At 41.0% G+C, this 22,772-nt stretch overlaps 1 protein-coding gene across 2 annotated transcripts in view; it reads right to left on the reverse strand.

Annotated features, from left to right (window-relative positions):
• The window catches only part of DIS3L2 (DIS3 like 3'-5' exoribonuclease 2), a 393,579-nt gene that overhangs the window by 59,559 nt on the left and 311,248 nt on the right, over positions 1–22,772 (reverse strand). For both annotated transcript variants that reach the window (XM_088467467.1, XM_088467468.1), the window contains one exon: positions 2,412–2,491. In XM_088467467.1, coding sequence (XP_088323593.1) covers positions 2,412–2,491 — 80 coding nt within the window. The remainder of the gene's footprint in view (positions 1–2,411; positions 2,492–22,772) is intronic.

Genomic DNA, 22,772 nt, shown 5'->3' on the forward strand with positions numbered 1-22,772 from the left:
CAGTTAATGTGCTTTGTCCATTACATCATACTGCTGTCAAAACCCAGCACTTCTCTGAAAAGCAAACTCAGGTAAAACACTATTCAGTTACATTTGTCATGAACTATTACAGCTGTAAAAACCTTAAGAGATTGTGAATATTTGGAAGGAAGCAGAAGAATCGCACAACTCCTGCCTCATCTATATAAGAGAACTCTTCCAAACTATTAATAAGAACAGGGGAAGTCATCTATTGTTTCCTTTACTTGATCTGCACCTTGAGGAGTAACAGGGTAAACTAATATGGCTCAGTTGTGAAAGCCAGAGATCCTAGAGCTCCTTAGCAATAGAGTGGTCCAAGGATTTTATTGGGTCAGCCCATTGACATGTTCACTTGCAGACTCGTACAGGACTAAAAGGTTAGGATATATAAAACCCATCTCTAAACTAGAGACGTACAGAATGCAAAAGAATACTTGCAGGGAGCGGGTAAAGTTTAATATACAATTATTTTGACACCTTGGTCCCTTTTTAAGTACCAACCATCACTAATTGTTTCTTGTTGGATGTGCTTATAGCTGCCGGACTATTCGGTTTTTCAACTATTATATGGAATGGCTGAGCCTTCCAACTGGAAGAAAATGATGCATACACAATTCAAAATTACATATTTATAGCTTATTTTTATATTGCACCAAGAACAAAATGTACTACAATTTTTATTTTACATTTTGAAAAAAAGGTTTTGGTCTGGAAATAACCATTAAGGACTATATTATTAATTATAGAATGCTGAAGATATCAAAGGAATATATAAAGTATGACTTAGGGCCGAATTCAATTAGCTGCGAAAAGCAGAGCCGTGATGTTTTCAGGTGATATTTTCCCTGCGCTCCCGCTCATCTCCGTATTCAAATCCAAAAGATGCGAAATCGTCGAAAAGTGAAACTGTCGAAAAGTCCCTAATTTTGGGGAAATCAGTCTGTACTCCTGAAAAAGCTGCACTAACATTAGAAATCAATATAGAAGTGTTCTAATAGCCCTAATAAGTGTTTTGTGTTCTTAAAGTGTCAGAATTGAGAGTTATATGCTTATATGCGCAAGACAGAAAGCTAATTTTGGGGGGAAAAATAAGTGCAGAGATCAAATTTGGGGTACATGAAAATGGGTACTAGCATATTTTGATGTCTCTAAAGTTAAGATTTAAACTATCTTAAAAATACACCTGCTGCAGCCTGGTGCAATTCCAAAAACACCTGTCTCATCCATTTACCCCCCTAAACTACCAGCCCCCCCACTTTCACCCATTTTCGCCCAAAAATGACATGTTATTTTTGGGGTCTTAAACATTTTTTGGACTGATTAATCATTAGGTGGGGGGGGGGGGTGTCCAAAGATTTCTGAACCAAATCCCCACATTTGCACCCCAAAATGGAGATTTTGCACTTCCAATACATAGAGAGAACTTTTTGCCTTTTTTTTTCCCCACTTGGGCAAAAACTCCTGCAATTGAATACGAAGAGAAATTGAAAACAGGCGAAAAGTCCAAATCTGCAAAAAGTTTTTGCCAAACTGCACTTTTCGCGGCTAATTGACTGCGGCCCCTAGTATTAGTGTACAGGAAACGTTTTTCAAATAAAAATGAGTCAGCTGCTTCACACTTAGGGGTATATTTACTAAAGTGGGTTATTTTTTTTAGAAATGGAGATGTTGCCCATAGCAACCAGATTCTAACCATTATCTAGAAGGTGCTAGATAAATGTTAAGTAGAATCTGATTGGTTGCTATGGGCAACATCTCCACTTCTAAAAATCCGCACTTTAATAAATATACCCCTTAGGGTGGAATCAATTTTTTTTTCTGGGCACCCAGAGTAATGGGCGCCCGTCAGAGCAATTCAATTGTTGCTCTGATCGGGTGTCCATTACTTTTGATGCGCCCAAAAGCACTAAGGTTAGCCACGCCAAGTGGATAAACACATCTAAAAAGTCCATGTTAGGGAGACCAATACAGATTACTACCATTAATACAGAGCTTGAGATACCTAATCGATATTGTATGGTAACAAGTAGTGATAAAATGGTTAAATGTATATGTTTGCTATTCAGAGTGTACGTGCAAACAGTGGAGGTATACATTATGTGCAGCCTTTGGAACTTCCTGGATACCAGCGGTGAGGAAGTGAATGAGCAATGTTCGTAAAACTGGAAACATTTTTTAGGCCCAGATTCCAAATGAACAGACAACATTTTCGCGAAAAATCATTGATGAAATAAAACTAATATATACATATGTTTACTAATGAGATATACAGTGTGCTCAACAGATTATTATAAAAGTTTACCGATGTTTGGAACAATAATGTTCTATACCAATTTAACAAATACACAGAGCATTACTAACTTGAAACCCCACCTCAGTGATTAACTTACTTGTTACTGTCTCTGTACTTGTATATGTAGCATCCTTGGGGCATCCCACTTTCTTTGTCCAATGTGAATGATAGCTTCAGCTACACAGAAGAAGAGAGCAAGTTAGACTCAGACATTACACTTCAGCTTGTGATGGATTTATAATAAATGCACAGTAGAATTGACTGATTAGTACCAAGATTCCTGAATGAGTATATTGAGCCATAGCCATCCTTGCACATACCAGGTCTCATCCCAAGCCACAACCGGTTGGCAAACAAAAAACGGTTAGTGTCCTGGGAAAATCAGGAATTGTATAGACATTTATTACTGACAGAGGCTGCAATAGTGAGGTAGAAATTATAGCATACCGTAATCAGGTTTGTAAGCAGAGCAGGAGTATGGGGGGCACAGAGGCACAAAGCCCCTTCTCGACCCCTTAATACGGATCAATAGTTATGTCCTACTTCGTTATTCTGCAACCTTCGTGCACCACCTCCGCAGATAAAAATGTTTCTTTTGTACAGTGCACTGCACAGCAGGATTGGAGTCCACTGCTTGTATGGGTTGTGCTACAGAGGCTCCTACCTCCCACCCATTGGATCCACCTCCGCAATCGCTGGATCTGGTTTCCCTATACAGTACCAGTTATGCCTGGCTTTTCTATTGGCGCCCTGAAAATCTGCTATATTTTGAGTCCTGATGAAGTAAACCACTGTAAGCCTATGGGGACTCCAGGTGCAGGAGAGAGATCTCTCGATCTCTACCCCGCAGCTCCGGCCAGTTCCAGAGGCTGACGCTGTGTGCATGCGCATTCAGTTTCCCACAGGGAAGGCTTCACTAACAAAACAGACCACCACCTGTGCTAGGACACTCTTAGGGCTGCTGATTATATATGTTCTTAAGAGATTTTTATACATATATTTTAAAAAACTGTATAAATACCGGTCAGTGTAATTATTATTTTTATACCCGGAATATGATTGGGACAATAAATACTGATTGCTAGCACTTTACTTTGTTTTATATTCTTCTTTTTTTAAATGGTTGCGTAATCCTTAACTTGGAGAGCAGCAGGCAATCAATTGTATTGCTCAATATTGGCACCTTTTGTCTTTCTTATTTGGGAGCTCTCACTTTAACAGATTTTACAAATATATAACCCCTACACAGAGGAATGAAGTATTGCAAATCCAAAACAGAAGAGGGCAATTGTTAACACAGCACAGCAAAGTTTTTATGATACAAGCTTTGACAGACAATAAGATGCACTCTGTTTGCTCATTTTAGACCATAGAGGGGCCCCCTCGTTTTAAGTGCCCAGGGCCACCAACAAATGTAATCCAGCTAAAGTATATTTCATCAGATAACCAAAGCTAAAAAGGACTGGGATGGAGGAGGAGCACATTCATTAAGCTGCATACCAGGAGGGTTTTATTTACAGTTTCTTATATAGCGCAGCATATTCCGTTGCGCTTTACAATTGTAAACATTAATAGAACAAAACTGGGTAATAACAGACAGATATATAGGTAGGAAGGCCCTGCTCGCAAGCTTACAATCTATAGGAAATTTTCATATAAACAGTCTCCCAATTTGGCACGTTTAATACTAGAATTTAAATCCTCAAATAACTAACCTTGTCCATACCTCCATAAATTCTATTGGTTTAATCGGTCACTGACTTCTGCCAAATTTCAGTTAAAAAGTTTAAATCGCTCAGCAAACAAATGGGATAACCCTCTAATACTATTTAAACCCCAGTAAATAGGGGTTTGAAACCCAGTTGATAGCACTTCCAAGACTTTCCATGTTCTGATTGGAACCTGCTAAATGTCTGCAATCCTGGGCGTAACTACTATAGGTGCAAGGGGGCCCAGAGCTGATGGGGGGCCCATCTTCCTTCTCAAACTTACATGTGTTATATACATTTTTCACCATTGGGTGGTACATAGGGGCCCTTACAAAACTTTTTCTATGGGTCCTTCAAATACCTAGTTACGCCCCTGTGTGCAATTCATGTTATTATCATCCAGTTAAGTAAATGCCAAAGCAAACCCACTGAAACAGCACCAATACAAAGGATAGCAAATTTTCAGTCCTCACTTAGGTGAGGACACCAAAATTTGCAAGCACAAAGAATACATTCAAAGGAGCCTACACTAAAGTAAGAGGAATGCAAAACTGCATTGTAACAGCTATTTGCTTTAAAGCCCCTTTCTACTCAAAATGCACTTTAACAAAACCTGAGGCATGTCCTTGTATCCTATTTGTGGTTAGCAGAGCAAAAATATCGGGAAATGCTGTAGGTTTGTCTGCATTATAACTATGGTACCTTACAGCATCAGCTGGCTAAGCATAGCATGCTTACTGCAACATAGAGGGGCTAGGTTGGTGTTTGGGAGGTAAGTATGCCACCAGCTTGGTTTTTTCTTTTTCTTTTTTTTTTTTTTTTAACAATGACACCAATAAAAAAAAAAGTAAAGATGCATTTTAGATGGATATACCCTTAAGGTCCTCACTACATTTTTAGTTGCAAGTTTGTTCCGTTTCAAGAAAAGGAAACATATTTATAAATTCTAGACTCGTGCCCACTGTGCCAGCCAAAATGTTTTGGCACAAAGGTGATATTTGTAGGAAGATATCTGTTAAAGTGAACACACTGACGTGTGTAAGTCAGGAAGGTTTGCTTGCAGAGTCCTTCCCCTTTCCCTGCTAGAAATAGTTTAGCAAACTTGGAATTTACAAAGTCTAAACGGCCACAGGCAAGTATCCAAGCTTCTAAACACCCAGGTTGACAAATAGGCCACTTATATCACATTATAACAAGCATGTGTAGAAGAGGGAAGAAAATCCTTTACAGAGCATAACAGAAGTGATAAACGACTAGAGAATATTGTACGGTGGATGCAGGTTTAATGTCAGGCAGCTAGATCTATAGTTAAGTTGTAAAACTTGAAGCAATTTCTTACAGAGTATAAACTACAGGTGTGACCACATACACCAAATAGCCCGCTTAGCGTGCCACAGACGCTGCGACTTAGCCGCGCCAAAATACTAATCCTAAGTGCCTAATACACTAAGTGAACAAACATGCCGTTGAGGAAAAGCTATCACAATAGAGAAAACAGTATGCAGTCTGTGTAAAAGCCAAAAGACGGGTTCTCCCCCCCCATTCATTGTTATAGAATTTCCTTTATGACAAATAAAAAATATCCTAAGAACCCATTAAACTATATGTGTACTAAGATGTTAAATTAAGGAAAAACTAGCAAAGAACAGAAAAAGGTAGTGAAAGTGAGGAAAACGTATGCAGCACAGAAATCGCTACCTGTGGCCCATATGATGCAAAAAGGATATATGAGGATACATCTGTATGTTGTTAATGAATACTACAATACAATTATGAAATACAGAGCACAAATCTATAAATAGCTGCTAAAAGTGGAAACTCTATTTCCAGGGATGTTCTTTTTGCATGTGTACAAATAGGAGGCAGAGAAAACGTCAAAACATTTAGTGCTTTGCCATGCCAGTAAGAAGCTGACGTTTGTCTTATTTAAACACATTATTTCAGCTGATTTCTGTTTAACAATATACTGGAAACAATTCACACACTACAGAGAAAAACAAAACCACATTACATTACATATCACCATCATATATACAGTTTACAGCAGGAGAGCAGATTTCCCAGAACTCCCCATGGCACTTACTGTCGTTAGCCAAACTGCTGTTCTATAAAGAAAATGGGCCATAAATGTCAGAACAAAATATAGAACATGTAGGATTGTAAAACCATATAGTGTTCCATGTTGCAGAACAGCCCAGCTAAGGCCAAGAACCACCAATTGCTTTATAAAATATATAGTACATTTAACTAAAGCACACTTTCATTTGCTATTCATTAGTGACTTTAGAGGAATGCTATGATACTTTGCTGCCCCTGACCAGGATAAAAAACACTTAGGCCCCCATTTAGTAACGAGTTTCATCACCAAAATGTGTATGATAAATGGTGCTCCAGCCAATCAGCTCCCAACTGTCATTTTTCTAACAGTTGACAGTTGGTGCTCCAGCCAATCAGCTCGCAACTGTCAACTGTTAGAAAAATGACAGTTGGGAGCAGATTGGCTGGAGCACCATCACTAGTTTTGGTGATAAAACTTGTTACTAAATGGGGCCCTTATTTGGCACTTTAGCTACTCTGATGATCCAAATGAGTTGCATGTACAGTGCCAATAGTAAGATTGATGCTTCATGCTCCCGATTGGTCTTCTTGCTCACAACCCAGTTCCGCACACTTAAATATGGTTAATAACACGACATGAGGACACTTTAGGAAATGTCATAGGTGGTAGTGCAGCTTTACCCTATGTGATGTTGTTTTCCGATTTCAATGTGATTTGTTACTTCGCTTTAAAATATAATGGAGAGGCCACAAATATGAAAATGTATCATTGGTAGCACTAAGAGAGAGGTGTGGCCACCTATAATATGACTCCCATTGTTAACTGCATGGGTCACTTAATTTAAGTAAAGTTGAACATATTTATGTCTGGATTAAAAAAAGAACTCTACTATATTAGCCAAGTTACTTTTCCCCCACATATATCCTATGGTAGAATTAGAGACGCTCAGCAGCACCCCCCAACACCAGGCCCTTTACCTGTATCCCCCATGCTCTGTGCTGAGAGCAGGGCACCAAGCAGCAGAGGCAGAGATGAAGATGTGCAAAACTCTGATACCATATTTGCTACTATGTAACAGACTGTTACTCCACATGGAGAAACAATGAAAATACAATGAACACATCTATTCCTGCAATAAAGAAGCTTCCCACAGGTCAGAGGCCAGGCTGTCATGTTAGTTAACAATGTATCACTGACTGTTCCAGTACTTCTGAAGCATGAATGCTATCAAATACAACACAAAGACCATGCCGATTAAAAAACAAAAACAAACACAACATAAGAAACTGTACACAAGCATGGAAAACTCATCCCAGGCATGGAAAACTCATCCCAGGCATGGAAAACTCATCCCAGGCATGGAAAACTCATCCCAGTAAAAAGAAAAAACAATGCCATATTTCAGGCTAGAAAAGGTGCCACGTCTTAAATTATTTAAGTCACCCACTACAGAAAAACTAAACTCCAGCATGTATCATCTCATATACTGTCTATAAAGACATCACTATTCATAGGTCAGTTAAAATGATGTCAGAGAGACAAAGGAAAACAATGTGCCCTGGAGAAACATTTGCTGGCAGCAAGGATTTGCTAGAGGGGAAAAAAAAACAAGCAGACACTTATGACACATTATTTTAAAAAAATGTAAGAAAGGGGAAGATCATAAAAATTCATTAGGCAGTATAAAAGTGGCTTGTCGCCTCTTGGCTGACAAGTGGGGAAGGATAATGTCTGATAATTGGAATCTGCATGACTGCATCACAATAGAGAACATCACTCACACACAGCACAAAACCACACAGGCACAATGAGTGTTAATGCCCATGGGGGTCACCCTTAAAACGATTAGCCACGGGCTCTGGTATTCAGAGGAAGAGGCTGCCAAAAGGTTCATTGTGCCAGAACTCTGGCTCCATCAAGCCCTCCCCTATATGTTCTATTTTCAGGCTTTGAGAACTTCACCTCTGTAAATGGGATTTAGATGTTGTGTGGACAGGGTGTGAGAAGCAGTATTGAAACCACAAGACAATTTCCCAAAAGTGCCTTTGTGTTCCATGTTTTCTAAGTCTCAGCAGGAGGCTTCCTCTTGCCTCAATGTGTACAAACAACCAAGAAACTATTGGCTGATAGGTCACTCAATGTAGGAGGGTCCATCCTTCCTTTTGTAACCCCCATCTTCTACTTCCAGCAGGCAATCGCTCTGCTTTGATGTTCTTTTGGGTTGAAGCTACTCTCATCCATCACTGACATAAAGGCCTGGGAGTTACTTCACCTCTTGATAAACTGTAGAGGGATGCAGTGTTATAGTAGAAAGGTTGTTCTTGGACAGGGGAGTTATATGTAAAACCACCCCACATCTTAATTAATAACCTAATTATGGCCTTGACTGATAGCACCATTCGCTGTAGAGAGAACTTCACTGCCAACGCATTAAGAAATTATGGCATTAAACAAATGACTGCTGATGGGAAAGTGTTGGAGGTAAAAGGCTTCTCAGGAAAAAAAAACAAAAAAAAAAAAAAACTGACCCCTTTGGAGGTAAGAGGTTAAAAAAACCTCAACATACTTCAGAAGTCATTAGCACCTGTAAAGCAAAAATATAAACCTAGTACGAGGGGGAGGCAACAGGAAAAGCTTGTAATTAATGCACTGTTCATCTATTTTTTTTATAAACAGTAACTTTTTCACAGAATAGTCAAATACTATAATCTGCTGTGCTTCACAGTTACATGGATCATCACTTAATGTAACTTAAACACCAGAAGGCAGTTATCTAGCCATCTACAATCTCAGCACACAAACCAACATTAGACTGAAGCCAATCTCTCAAAATGTATCTTCTATTCTATTAAATATTCAGCAAAATATTTATCTATCTAATAATGTAATCAACTAGATAAACATGTTTCCAGTAGCAGAAGCTTCCTTACATATACTGTATCACAAATTAAACAATTGTTTTCTTAACTAAAATAGTTAATGGTTTTTACACACTTAACTGCAGCATGTTACCATTATAGGGGAAGAGGAAGTATATAATAATAATAATAATAATACAAGCAATACACAGACTCTCAAGGCCTGGCCCTATACTATTGCCATGTGTTGATTGGTTACTAGATTCACTGGGGCCAGAAAAGTTACTGAGACTATCTGCCTTTATTTCAAATCCCATTAGTTAGTACTGTACATTGTACAGTACTAAAGATGTAGAAAGAACTGCAGCTGTATGTAAGGGAATGGGGAAGCAATACTATACTGTAACATTTTGCCCCTTTACGGCTGATCTGATCCCTTTAATACTGTTTTGTCCGTTTACCCTATTGAAATTTTTTATGTAAGGTGCTACACACACTTGGTGGTGCCATATAAATAAGAGGGTAATTAACAAAATTACTGTGGAATGCAATGGTAACGGGAAAATGCATCAAAACTATCGCTCATATCAGAGCATTTTGGTTTGTCTTTAACACATAGAACTTCCACAATTTAAACACAAAGTAAACCAAAAAATAAATTATGAGAAAACATAACTAATCTACAGGACCAAGAATCCAAATCCAATTGAATCTCTTAACCCCTGATATGCCAAACCACTACTTTGTCTGTAGTCAATACTAACAGAGTGACTGGAATAACTAAGTTTTCTGAATTATTATTTGAGAGTAGGAAATGCACTTCCAGCCAAATCATAAAAGCCAGAACAGTAAGATTAAAATATTTTTTGGCAGACTTCTGGATTCCAATGAATGAAAAGGTTTGAACCTGGTATGAAAACTACATTTTGGGTGGGCCAAGTGAAAGGACATTGTAAGTTATGTATGACATATGCATAGCAATTTATAGCAAATAATATGTATCAGCCTTCATTTTCATGCAAGTATGACAAAAACGACAATGTGTTTATTTGAAGTCTTTGCAGTTGAGAGGTGCCAGATACAGCCCTGAGCACACGGTGTTAATCTACCTGTCTGAGACCAGGGTTTTCAGCAAGCTCAAGGAAGCCAAATGTAAACTCCTTTCATTTAAACACATTTCATCTTAATAATGACACAATCTATGCCAAATGTACAACCCTCTCACTGCTATAGTCTACTATTATTTCTGAAAAGTAAAACATCTTTACCGGTCATGGCTCATCTAGTGTACGACAGATCAAATGTGACCGAGCAGTGGCAGAATGGCATCACTTTGGAACGATGGATTATGTATGTGATTATTTACATCGCCTTTCTCCTTGCACCTATTTGGCTGTTGCTTCTCTAAGGCAACTAAACGGGGAGGGAGTTGCTTAAGAATATGGGGGTGAAAGGATTTTTTACATTTTTAAGAGTTTAGTAGCATAGACAGACTCTTGAATAAATTAAGGATTGTAAACACAGGAACTTAATTGTCTGCTACATTTGCACATCTGTTGCATGATCAAGAGACCCTACATGAATATTCAAGTACAAATATATTTGCAAGCAGCCCCTTTCAGAAACCATATACAGCCATGGCCAAAAGTTGAGAATGACAAGTATTGGTTTTCACAAAGTTTGCTGCTTCAGTGTTTTTAGACCTTTTTCTCAGATGTTACTATGGTATACAGAAGTAAAATTATAAACATTTCATAAGTGTCAAAGGCCGGCGGTTCAAATCCCAACAGTGGAAGCCCAGCAGAGGTGAATATCTTGAACGCTAAATAAGGTAAGTACTGCTAACCCTGCTCCCTACCCTAACCCTCCCTTAGGTTTAGGCTCTTAGAGGGGGGTTAGGCACCCCTAAGTCTCCCGGGGGGGGGGGGGGGGGTACCTAACCCTAACCACCCTTCCCCTAGCCTAAACCTAACCCTCCTGGGGGGGTGCCTAACCCTAATTCCCCCCAGGAGCCCTAAAACGTAACCCTCCCCCCCCCCACGGCTGTCCGCACCCGGCTTACCTTCGTTCGGTATACCAGGCGTCGGTCTTCCGGCATAGGTCTAATTACAGGCATCCAGTTTTCGACATCTGTCTTTAGTACCTTGTCGGGATTTGACAGTCGAGAAGCCGGCGGTCGGCATTTATACCGTCGGCTTCCTGACTACATCCCGTGTCAAAGGCTTTTATTGACAATTACATTAAGATTATGCAAAGAGTCAATATTTGCAGTGTTGACTCTTCTTTTTCAAGACCTCTGCAATTCGCCCTGGCATGCTGTCAATCAACTTCTGGGTCACATACTGACTGATGGCCGTCCATTCTTGCCTAATCAATGCTTGGAGTTTGGCAGAATTTGTGGGGTTTTGTTTGTCTACCCGCCTCTTGAGGATTGACCACAAGTTCTCAATGGGATTAAGGTCTGGGGAGTTTCCTGGCCATGGACCCAAAATGTTGATGTTTTGTTCCCCAAACCACTTAGTTAAAACTTTTGCCTTATGGCAAGGTGCTCCATCATGCTGGAAAAGGCATTGTTCTTCTCCAAACTGTTCTTGGATGGTTGAGACAAGTTGCTCTTGGAGGATATTTTGGTACCGTTCTTTATTCATGGCTATGTTCTTTGGCAAAATTGTGAGTGATCCCACTCCCTTGGCTGAGAAGCAACCCCACACATGAATGGTCTCAGGATGCTTTACTGTTGGCATGACACAGGATGACTACTTTTGGAGGATGGCCTGGTATCAAGAAGGGCAGGAAAGACACCAATTCTCTCCAGGAAAGACATCAGGGACAGAGTGATTTTCTGCAAAAGGTACAGGGATTGGACTGCTGAGGACTGGGGTAAAGTTATTTTCTCTGATGAATCCCCTTTCAGATTGTTTGGGGTATCTGGATAAACGCTTGCCCAGAGAAGGAAAGGTGAGCGCTACTATCAGTCCTGTGTCATGCCAACAGTAAAGCATCCTGAGACCATTCATGTGTGGGCTCAGTCACAATTTTGCCTAAGAACACAGCCATGATTAAAGAACGGTACCAAAACATCCTTCAAGAGCAAATTCTCCCAACCATCCAACAGTAGTTTGGTGATTAACAATGCCTTTTCCAGTATGATGGAGCACCTTGCCGTAAAGCAAAAGTGATAACTAAGTGGCTCGGGGAATTTCGGATCCATGGCCAGGAAACTCTCCAGACCTAATAGAAATAATTGAGTGAGCCGCGCTTCAAGGTGTGGTGAGAATTGAGGCGAGGGGTCTAAATTCTTGTGGTGGAGGGGGGGGGTCGAGGAATAGGGATGGGAAGTCGGGATGTTCTGCAACGTATAGCAGAAGTACCTAATCATGCTAGTTCGAGGATGTATAAGGATAAGAGGTTATGTGCGCTCCCTGGTTATGTGTGTGGATCGTACAAATAACCTCATACACACATACAATCATACAATCATGAACATTATCATACCATATACCACTTCGCACCTCACAGCATACTACCATATAGAGACACCCACAAACCCCTTCCACCCTGTATCCCCCTCACCCTTCCACACACATATAACCAAGGAGCGCATGTAAACTCTTATCCCCAGACCTTAATCCCATTGAGAACTAGTGGTCAATCCTCAAGAGGAGGGTGGACAAACAAAAACCCATAAATTCTGGCAAACTCCAAAGCATTGATTAGGCAAGAATAGGCAGCCAGCAGTAAGTATGTGGCCCAGAATTTGATTGACAGCATGCCAGGGCGAATTGCAGGGGTCTTTCAAAAAGAGGGGTCAACACATGCAAATAGACTCTTTACATAAACTTATATAATAAACAAAAAAACAATAAAAGCTTTTGATACTTATGCAATGCTTGTCATTTTACTTCACTATACCATAGTAACATCTGACAAAAAGGTCTAAAAACACAAGCATCAAACTTTGTGAAAACCAATACTTGTGTCATTCTCAAAACTTTTGGCCATGGCTGTATATAGTGAACATTTGTCATGTTCTTTACAAATGTTGTCTAGTTTATTGTGTTGCCAGTAGGCTATGAAGTAAATTGATTGAAACAGCCTTGCATAAGTACTCATAATATACATTATTAAATATAGGTAATATCAAAGGGTATGTAAGTACAGGTTGAGTCTCCGATATCCAAAATGCTTGGGACCAGGGGTATTTTGGATAACGGAATATTCCGTAATTTGGAATAATTGCATATCATAATGAGATATCTTGGGAATAGGCCCCCAATATACACACAGAATGCATTTATGTGTTATATACACCTTATACACACAGCCTGCAGGTAATTGTATACAATATTTTCAATAATTTTGTGGCTCAAACAAAGTTTGTGTACATACATGAAATACATTTATGTTTCATATACACCCTATACACACAGCCTGAAGGTAATTTTATACAATATTTTTAATAATTTGTGCCTTATACAAAGTTTGTGTACATTGAACCATCAAAAATCAAAGGTTTCATTTTCTCAGTCAAGCTAAAAAAGTTCCGTATTTCGGAATATTTGGATATGGGAGACTCAACCTGTACTAGCAAATAAGATTGACATACCGTATATACTAGAGTATAAGTCGACCCGAATATAAGCCGAGGTACCTAATTTTACCACAAAAAAACTGGGAAAACTTATTGACTCGAGTATAAGCCTAGGGTGGGAAATGCAGCAGCTACTGGAAGTAATCCCCCCCCCCCCCGGTACTGCCCCCAGTAGTAATATCCCCCCCTGGTACTGCCCCCAGTAGTAATATCCCCCCCCGGTACTGCCCCCAGTAGTAATATCCCCCCCTGGTACTGCCCCCAGTAGTAATATCCCCCCCTGGTACTGCCCCCAGTAGTAATATCCCCCCCTGGTACTGCCCCCAGTAGTAATATCCCCCCCCGGTACTGCCCCCAGTAGTAATATCCCCCCCTGGTAGTGCCCCCAGTAGTGATCCCCCCCTGGTAGTGCCCCCAGTAGTAGTGATCCCCCCCTGGTAGTGCCCCCAGTAGTAATATCCCCCCCTGGTAGTGCCCCCAGTAGTAATATCCCCCCCTGGTAGTGCCCCCAGTAGTAATATCCCCCCCTGGTAGTGCCCCCAGTAGTAATATCCCCCCCTGGTAGTGCCCCCAGTAGGAATATCCCCCCCTGGTAGTGCCCCCAGTAGGAATATCCCCCCGAGTAGAGAGACATACCGGTAATTAAATAAAAAAAATACTTACCTGAAACCCCGCTACTGGTCCCGACGCCGCTTTGCATTATGGAAGACACATCATGACGACATCTCTCCCATTACCCACTGCGGGAGCTGGAAGATGGCTCCCGCGGTGGGAGCAGCAGCAGCCGATGAGAGTCTGACAGACTCTCATCGGCTTCTAATTACAACAAACACGCAGCTGCCGGCACCGGCGGCTGTGTGTTTGGCACTGTGTAGTGCTGACCGAACTACGTCCCGGTCAGCGCTACACACGCAGTGCAGCTGTGTCACAGAGACACTGTCTGCACCGCGGCCTGCATGGTACGCAGCTGAGTGAGGCGCCCTCCAATATGTGGCGCCTTACTCAGCTGCGTAACGGAAGAACCTGCCCTGGTCCTGGAGCATCACTCGAGTATAAGCCAATAGGGGGCTTTTTCAGCACAAAAAATGTGCTGAAAAACTCGGCTTATACTCAAGTATATACGGTAAATGCTCATGGAGATGATGGCTTACATTTTCCAGATATAAAGATGGGTTTATCTCAACTTCAAACCTTTGGGCACATTGCGTATTGGTAACTTAACATAAAGGACAAAACCTGGTCATATTTACCTTCAAAGCCCCTGTTTGTGTAGATAAACCGTATTCATTGTAGACACTCTTCTTGCTTTGTTTTAAGGGCAGTTTATACATGAATTGCCTGATAATGCTTGGAATAACTACAACATTGGGAAATCCTAAGAGGTAAAAATAGCTGACAATTTATTTGAATTGCCATGTACAGTACATTATGCTCTAAGGCCCTCATTCAGAGCCGTACGCTCTGAGCATAGCGCACGCTCTGAATGAGGGCCGGCCTCCATAACTATGGAGCGTCCTCCTGGACGCTCGTATAGCTGTGGGTCACCACCCACAGCCTATACGAGCGTGCAGTTTGATGGCCGCGATGGTCTTGACCATCGCGACCATCGAAACTGCGAGCCGGAGCCTGCGGTTGAGGTTTTCAACCGCAAGGCCCGGAGTGATTTTGGCTCTATCAGAGCCAAAATCACTCCCACGGACATCACTAGTGATGTCAGTGGGCCGGCTTCTGACGGGAGGCGTTCCCGTGGGAACGCCCCCGGCAGGGAGGCACGCCCCCGGCACGCCCACCAAAGGGGGCGTGCTGTCAATCAACATCGACAGCACGCCCCCTTTGATCAGACACAACGAGCGAAGGAAAGTCCTTCGTTCGTCGCGTCTGGCGCATGCGCACGACGGAGCTCCCTCCGTCGTGCGCATGCACAGTGCTGAATATCGACCCACTTGCGAGCGGACAGCCGCTCGCGAGTGGGTCTGAATCAGGGCCTAAGTCAGAGGTTCTCAAACTCTGTCCTCAGGACCCCACACAGTTCATGTTTTCAAGGTCACCTAGCAAGTGCACAGGTGTAGTCATTACTCACTGAAACATTTTAAAAGTTCCACTGGTGGAGCTAATTATTACACTTGTGATTCTGTGAGGAGACCTGGAAAACTTGCACAGTTTGGGGTCCTGAGGACTGAGTTTGAAAACCTGTGCTCTAAGTAAAGAAAAAGATATCAAATAAATATGCTGCGTACCAAAAATGCAGAGTCTTAATACATGAAATATGTAGTTACTCTTTAAGGCAAAATATGCTTAAAACTGTTGGATTATGTAGATTAATTACTGATTTATCTGAGGACTGTCTTTCAAATATTTACAATGTCCTTGGCGAGGAGAAAAAAAAAAAGTGATAAATACTATATAAGACCAGCTTCTCTAGTGTTACCCACAGTATAGTTATCAGGGCACAGCGTCTTTCTACTTTATTGTTCATGTCCCAAAGCTCCACTCCCTGAACTAGATTTGTATTATTGTTTGTATGGTGTCTATATAGAAACTATGATGTGGCCCGAAACAATTACCAAACGTGTAGGAGGGACTATTTGATATTACTTGGTCATAAATTATATATGGTATCTGTAACGTGGATTAGAATAAAATTCTTTAAAAGGGTTAAAAAGGAGTATGCATAATCAACTTGGTTTTATCATAATACAATTCTTCTAATGAAGGAATAACAGTGGAATCACTTAAACAATGATTTGCTGCTAGAGGCATGACGTTTGTATAGAGGGGTCTAATGTTACCTATTGTGTCTACACAAAACTAAAAATACTGTAAAACAATCCCCCACCCCTCCTTCAATTTGGTGATTCTCAAAGATACTGCCAAACATAACCTACAAGCAAAAGCATCCTCTCTGCCACGGAGTATGCAACGCTCACTATTTCTCCTACATTCTGCAGGATACCTTGTGGACCCATTTTTATCAAATCTGTTAACACAACTAATCCAAAAATGTGCCAAAATAACCTTCTACTAAATGCAGTAATTTGAAAAAAATGGCCTGGAAACAACATGTAAGGATCAACAGGAAAAGTAATATATTCTACATAATATCCCTATACAGAGACTTATTTGCATAAGCAACAGATTAGTACTGTCAAGCAAACATGGCATGCTCTGGGGATACTGTGAGTCACCAGGTATAGAAACAAAGCTTTGGGAAGTGGGGGCTGCATTTCTACTACTTTATAGATTTATCAAACGTCTAAAGACAAGTGGAGGTGTTGACCATATCAACCAGTCAGGTCCTAGACAGGCATATTTATAATGGGTCCAGGTTGGGCACGCACCACGCACACACCTTTAATTTAATTTTTTTATACTTACCTATCCGAAGTCGCACGGAATAGCGCTACACAAAACGTCTGGAAAATTAATGCTGCGGCCATTTTCATGGCATATTGCACATGCACGGCAGCAATTTTCCCGGTGACCTGCGCAGTAGTCCATTGCTGCTTTCAGTTCGCTGACTGCAGCCAGGGTGAGAGGAGGGGGCCCCGGATGGAGAATGCAAATGGGCCCCCCTCCTCGCTTAACACACCCCTGGTCCTAGCTACCATTTATCGAGTACATTCTATAAAATTACAGCAAGATTGCTATGGGCATTATCTCCACTTCTTAAGGTTTGATATCCCCCCCTCCCCCCTCATGACGACTGCTGTGACGAGGGCTCTCTTAAAAGCAATAAACTGGGCAATCAACAAAAAACAAATAATGAATCAACTCTAAAAAAAAAAAATTATCAAATTATACAAATTTCTTTTTTTCTTTTTTTTTTTTTTTAGAGAAAATAGAATTTGGTTTAAATCAAGGTGCAAGTGTCATCAAAATATACATTTGTGCCTCATGCCAATGTATAGCCCTTCTCGAATACGAAAACTGTGTCCTTTTTTCAACATTAAATTTTTATTGTTTCAAAAGTTTTTTGGGAAAAATTATAGGGTACAGAAAAAAAAAAAGGAAAAGGAGGGAAAGAGTAGGGGTAGAGTAGTTGCAGTATATAAAACATCTAAGCATTAACATGGTGTACTGAGTAAAAAATATATAGCTACAGTCCAGCTGTATACATTATCTGATAAACAGCATAATTTATTGGTTAAAGCTTTCATTGATAAATAAGACTAAACCTAAACATCCTGGCTACCTATACAGTCAAGTTTAATTATTAGATCAGGATAATCAACTTTTCCATAATACTTAATGGTACATATACTACCCACTGCTCGTCATTAAGCTGCAGCTCACGACTGATGGATTGGGTTTTTAAGCCCAATAATCTGACCAACCCAACCATTTAACTGATTCAAAGTCAAAGGGGAATAAGGAAAACCCTCAGTCTCAAACTCACAATCATTGGGCAATCATAATCTTAGCAGTTATAAGAATATGACCCATTATGACAGAAACATGGTCAAAGAGAAGAGGGTACTCCTAAAAACCCATACATCAGGCGGCTGTTTCTCCGATCATACCGAAATCGCCAATTGGAAATGCTGTTTCGGCGGCCATCTACGATCACCTATCCATCAGGGTACAGGGATTTTCTTAATGTTAAAATTTTGATCAGGATCGGCAAAAACAGGGAAATCCAACATGTTGGATTTCACAGATGCCCTTGTGTCTAGGAATAGAGGAATTGCGACAATCAGTCCCTGATGAATGGGGTCCATTAGTTGTACAATGATCTCAGGCATGAGTTTTGTGTTCTATACACTACAGTAACCAATTCTTGAGCTATGTGTGGAATTCAATTCCTCAAACTTCAATAATGTACTCAGGGCCTCCGATTGCTTCCCATTCTAACACTAGAGTCTGCTTTGTGTATAAAATTTAATATTTACCACATGAATATGTATATTTTAGGAGTTCAAAGCTTTCAGCATAACCTCAGAGTAAAACAATGTGTAATACCCTGGGTCATTATTTGAAACAAAATACCAGAGGACAAATGTTAAACATAAAATGACACATGGTTTGAAGATTTATTGCCTCTCCTGACTAAAAGATCAAATCAAACAAGTGTTGGCAATGTGCACCAGAGTGACTTTACACCTGCCCTACCTGCGTACGGTTTTCCAGCCCTTGGGCTGACCTGCAGTTTCCACTTGCTTGTTTGAACAATAAAGGTGTGCAGACTCAAAGATCCTTTATGCTATTACCTGTGTAATATTCGTAGCAGTTAATCAATGTTGCATTCTGTTTGAAACACCATGGAAGAAAATTCTATATAAATGCTGAAAGAAACCTAAGGGTCAGCATGATCAGAAAGTTCCCAGGTATACTGAACAGGCAGAGGTGGAGAATTGATTACTGTATATTATTTTGAATCTGTTTTTTTGTATGGCTATCTTATTGGCAGAACCTGTGGAACCAGTCCAAAAATATACTGGTAGGTTAATTGGCTCCCAACACAAATTAACCCTAGTGTGTATGTGTGTGCGCAAGTGATAGGGAATATAGATTGTAAGCTCCACTGGGGCAGGGACTGATGTGAATGGCCAAATAATCTCTGTAAAGCGCTGCGGAATATGTGTGCGCTATATAAATAACTGGTAATAATAATAATAATAATAATAATAATAGTATTGATAGCAGTCAGCGGTGTACAATGCAGGTCAGTCCGCACGGCAGAAAACCGGCAGATAACAGGATGCAGGGTAACAGAGTTGATTAAGGTATGCAAGTACAGCAGTGAGAAAGATCCAGCCAGAAGCTTACAAGGTTAATGCAGGTGGTATGCGTAGATGGAGTAGCACACACCTATATTATACTCAGTGGTTGTAGTGGTCCTCTTAACAGTAAGCTGTGGTGACACAGTGGGGTTTATAGTGTCTACACTGTGTAGCAGTCTCTCCAGTGTAGCAAGACGCTCAGGGGCATTTTCTCTTCCAATGGAGTTTAGAGAAGATGCACAGAGACACCGTAATGCACTTAGAATTCGGATCAGAGTTAGCGGCAGTGACGTGCCTCCAGTAGTGCCTGGAATGGAAATAGCGCAGAGCACCCCCCTTCCAACATATTTAGGATAGCAACTACCGCATTGGAACAGGGGTTTAGATGTGTAAAGTGAGACAGTTGCCAAGTCACTGAACATACAATAAAAGTAGCCTTGTATGGTGGATGCAATTTATTTTCTATTGCATTCACAACGTGTGTAAAAATTATTAGAACCAAATATGTAGAATAAAAAGAGGAAGATTACTGTTTCGCTTTGCTTATTACCAATGAACAAGCACAACTAAAGTATGATTAACATCTGCAGAGCTATGTTTGTGTCTGAATGTTTTAAGATTACATATAGGCACCTTGATCTAAACCGCTTATGACTATACAAAACAAACGGAGATTAAAATAATTTATGGTAATTTCTAGTGCTACCATATTGTATTTCTCACTGACAAATGACAATGACAAATTTAAACCATCAAGGAAGAATCGTTTTGACATAATGGATCATGCTATGTAACCTGGAACACACTGATAACCACAGATTAAAGCTACTGCCTATTCTTCATCAATGTAACAGAGGATCAATAATCCCTTGAAATTCACTCAAATATTTCCAGTTTTCAACAAAAACACACAAAGGCACCCATTACCAAGAAACTCCATCTGTAACAGATAACCATGTTGGATTAATTGGGACTTAATGTGGATATAGAAGCCAGTGTCCTAATAGATTGATTAGCCCAGATACTGATCCAGATTTAAATTGAATGATCACTATTGGGCATGGTGGAAAATAAGCTCAGGTGGCGAATGCCATGGGTTTGTAAGTGGCTATATATTGACTAAACGTCCAGAACATGTCTGATTTGGCCAAACTGAAGTTCCAGTCTGAGCAGGAGGATTGCCAGCCAGATGAAGAAATCTCAGCACGCATGGCATAATATTCCCCTGCACTGTTTGTGAATAAAAATAAGTATGTATAGGACACTATAATTGTCAGTACATAACGTATTGTGCACACAATAGCTTTGTAAACTATTCCTTAACTAAATGGAAAACATCTGGATATAGAGACCTAGCTCACTAGGTAACCCCAATTATTACGGTTCATGGATCGTACAGGCAAGATACTAATGTGTCCTCATACGCCTAGCATCTACTGTATAAGACATACGGTGCTAGTTGCACAACGCAAACACAGAGAGGAATAGCATATCGTACTTTTAAAATTTTTCATCTTCTACACATCGCAGATGCAGCGAAAAGATACTCTATACTAGAGACACTGGGCTGCGACATTAACCGCACAAGAATGGGTTTTACAGACACAGATTTACAGTTTAAGCTACTTACAATTAGGAAACTTGGCATGAGGAAAGCTGTGGCCGCTTACATCAGAGCCCTTTTTGTACAAACACACAGATGTACAAATGTTGCACATCAAATTGATCAGTGTAAGCTAGCAATGTACAGATGTATCTTCATACACGATTGCCTGTGTCGGGCCAAACAGCCAGGGTCGGACTGGACCACAGGGGTACAGGGGAAACCCCCGGTGGGCCTCACTGCCCGAGGGCCCACCCCTTACTCTAGGGATCAGGTTCCAGACTGTGCACTTGAAATTTATATTATACATATGTTACATTATACTGCACAGGACTATTTTAGACAATGCAATGCTGTTATTAATCTGGTACATTATCTTGCATGTGCTAGCAGTATTTTTACAGAATGTATTTTTAAAGGGACCCATGCACTCTAATGGTTAGCCAAACCTCTGTTGAGACTGGCCACATCCTCTCTGGAGGCCTGCCACACCCCTAAGTATGGGCCCCTATGACTGCACTCCCCCGGTGGGCCCTTCCTGCTCCAGTCCGACACTGCAAACAGCCCTTCTCGGCGGGCCAGGTCCCATGCGACTGTGCTTATGTCCAGCATCTTTTCGCTTGAATGTGTGTCTCAGTCACAATGGAATGCGACAAAACTGCATCACAAGACTGCACTGATTGATTTGATAAGAGATACTTGTATATACGTGTGCAATTGAGTCTGAGGGTTCTATGTACTAAGCCTTAAAGAGAGAAAGTGGAAAGAGCTAAAGTTCCAGCATACATTATTCGCGGGACGATGCAGGTCACGGGGTTATACGGCCCCTGGGCCTGAGGTTACCCATCCACTTTCTCTCTTTCCAAGGCTTAGTAAATAGACCCATTAAACTGTATATGAAGAGCTACAATCGCAGCTTTTTTTCACGCCAAGTTCAAATTAATCAGTGCAGTTTCATGAAAAATTTTGGTTGAACCACGTTGTGACAGACGCACATGCCAGCGAAAAACACTACAATGCTTAGCGCAGCTCACGCACGCCAGGCGACTTGTTTGCAGCAAATTTGTCTTATTAGAAATGCGATGCAAATAAGATGCACAAGCAGACTTTGCTGATTAAAACTGTATGCAGCATGTGTATATTCTGTATGCGACTGCAGCTGTATCTGTACACGAAATGCTACGTTACAAAGTCAGCGGCTGTTTTCCACACCATGGGCCTGATTCAGACTTGGGAATAGAGAGAGATATCTCGCTCAACTGATCTCTTGGTGAAACCATGCTGCACTGCAGGTGGGGCAGATTTAAAATGTGCAGAGAGATTTAGATTTGAGAGGAGTGTTTCCAAACTGACATCTAAATTGTAGCGTAATAATAAAGCTGTGCAGTATTTGTGGGGCTATATACAAAAGCAGCCAGTATTTACCCCACATGTAAAAAAAATAAGAGTTATGGTATAACATACCTTTGTTAACTCTTTTTCTTCGGGGTCCATGGAGTCCACAGCCATTACGTTGGGGATATCCCAAAGCACTCACCCTACGGGCGGGGACGCTCCTGACTCTCGGAAGAGAGGAGAATCCTACGCCCGAAGGAGGCATCCTGAGAGGCAAAATTGTCAAAGGCATAAAATTTGACAAAGGTATGGATGGAAGACCATGTGGCTGTTTACATAATTGCTCAGCAGAAGCACCCCGGCGGGCCGCCCATGATGGACCTACCGCCCTAGTAGAATGTGCAGTCACTGAATCCGGCACACGCATACCAGCCTGTGTATAAGCCAATGAAATTGCCATGCGAATCCACCTGGACAGTGTCTGTTTATTGGCTGGCCAGCCACGCTTATGACAACCATAAAGCACAAAAAGTGAATCAGACTTCCTCCATTTGCTCGTGCGTTTAACATAAATTCTCAACGC

Source organism: Taudactylus pleione, unplaced genomic scaffold (assembly GCF_031769625.1).
Source record: "Taudactylus pleione unplaced genomic scaffold, aTauple2 ptg000010l, whole genome shotgun sequence".
Classification (NCBI taxonomy): domain Eukaryota; kingdom Metazoa; phylum Chordata; class Amphibia; order Anura; family Myobatrachidae; genus Taudactylus; species Taudactylus pleione.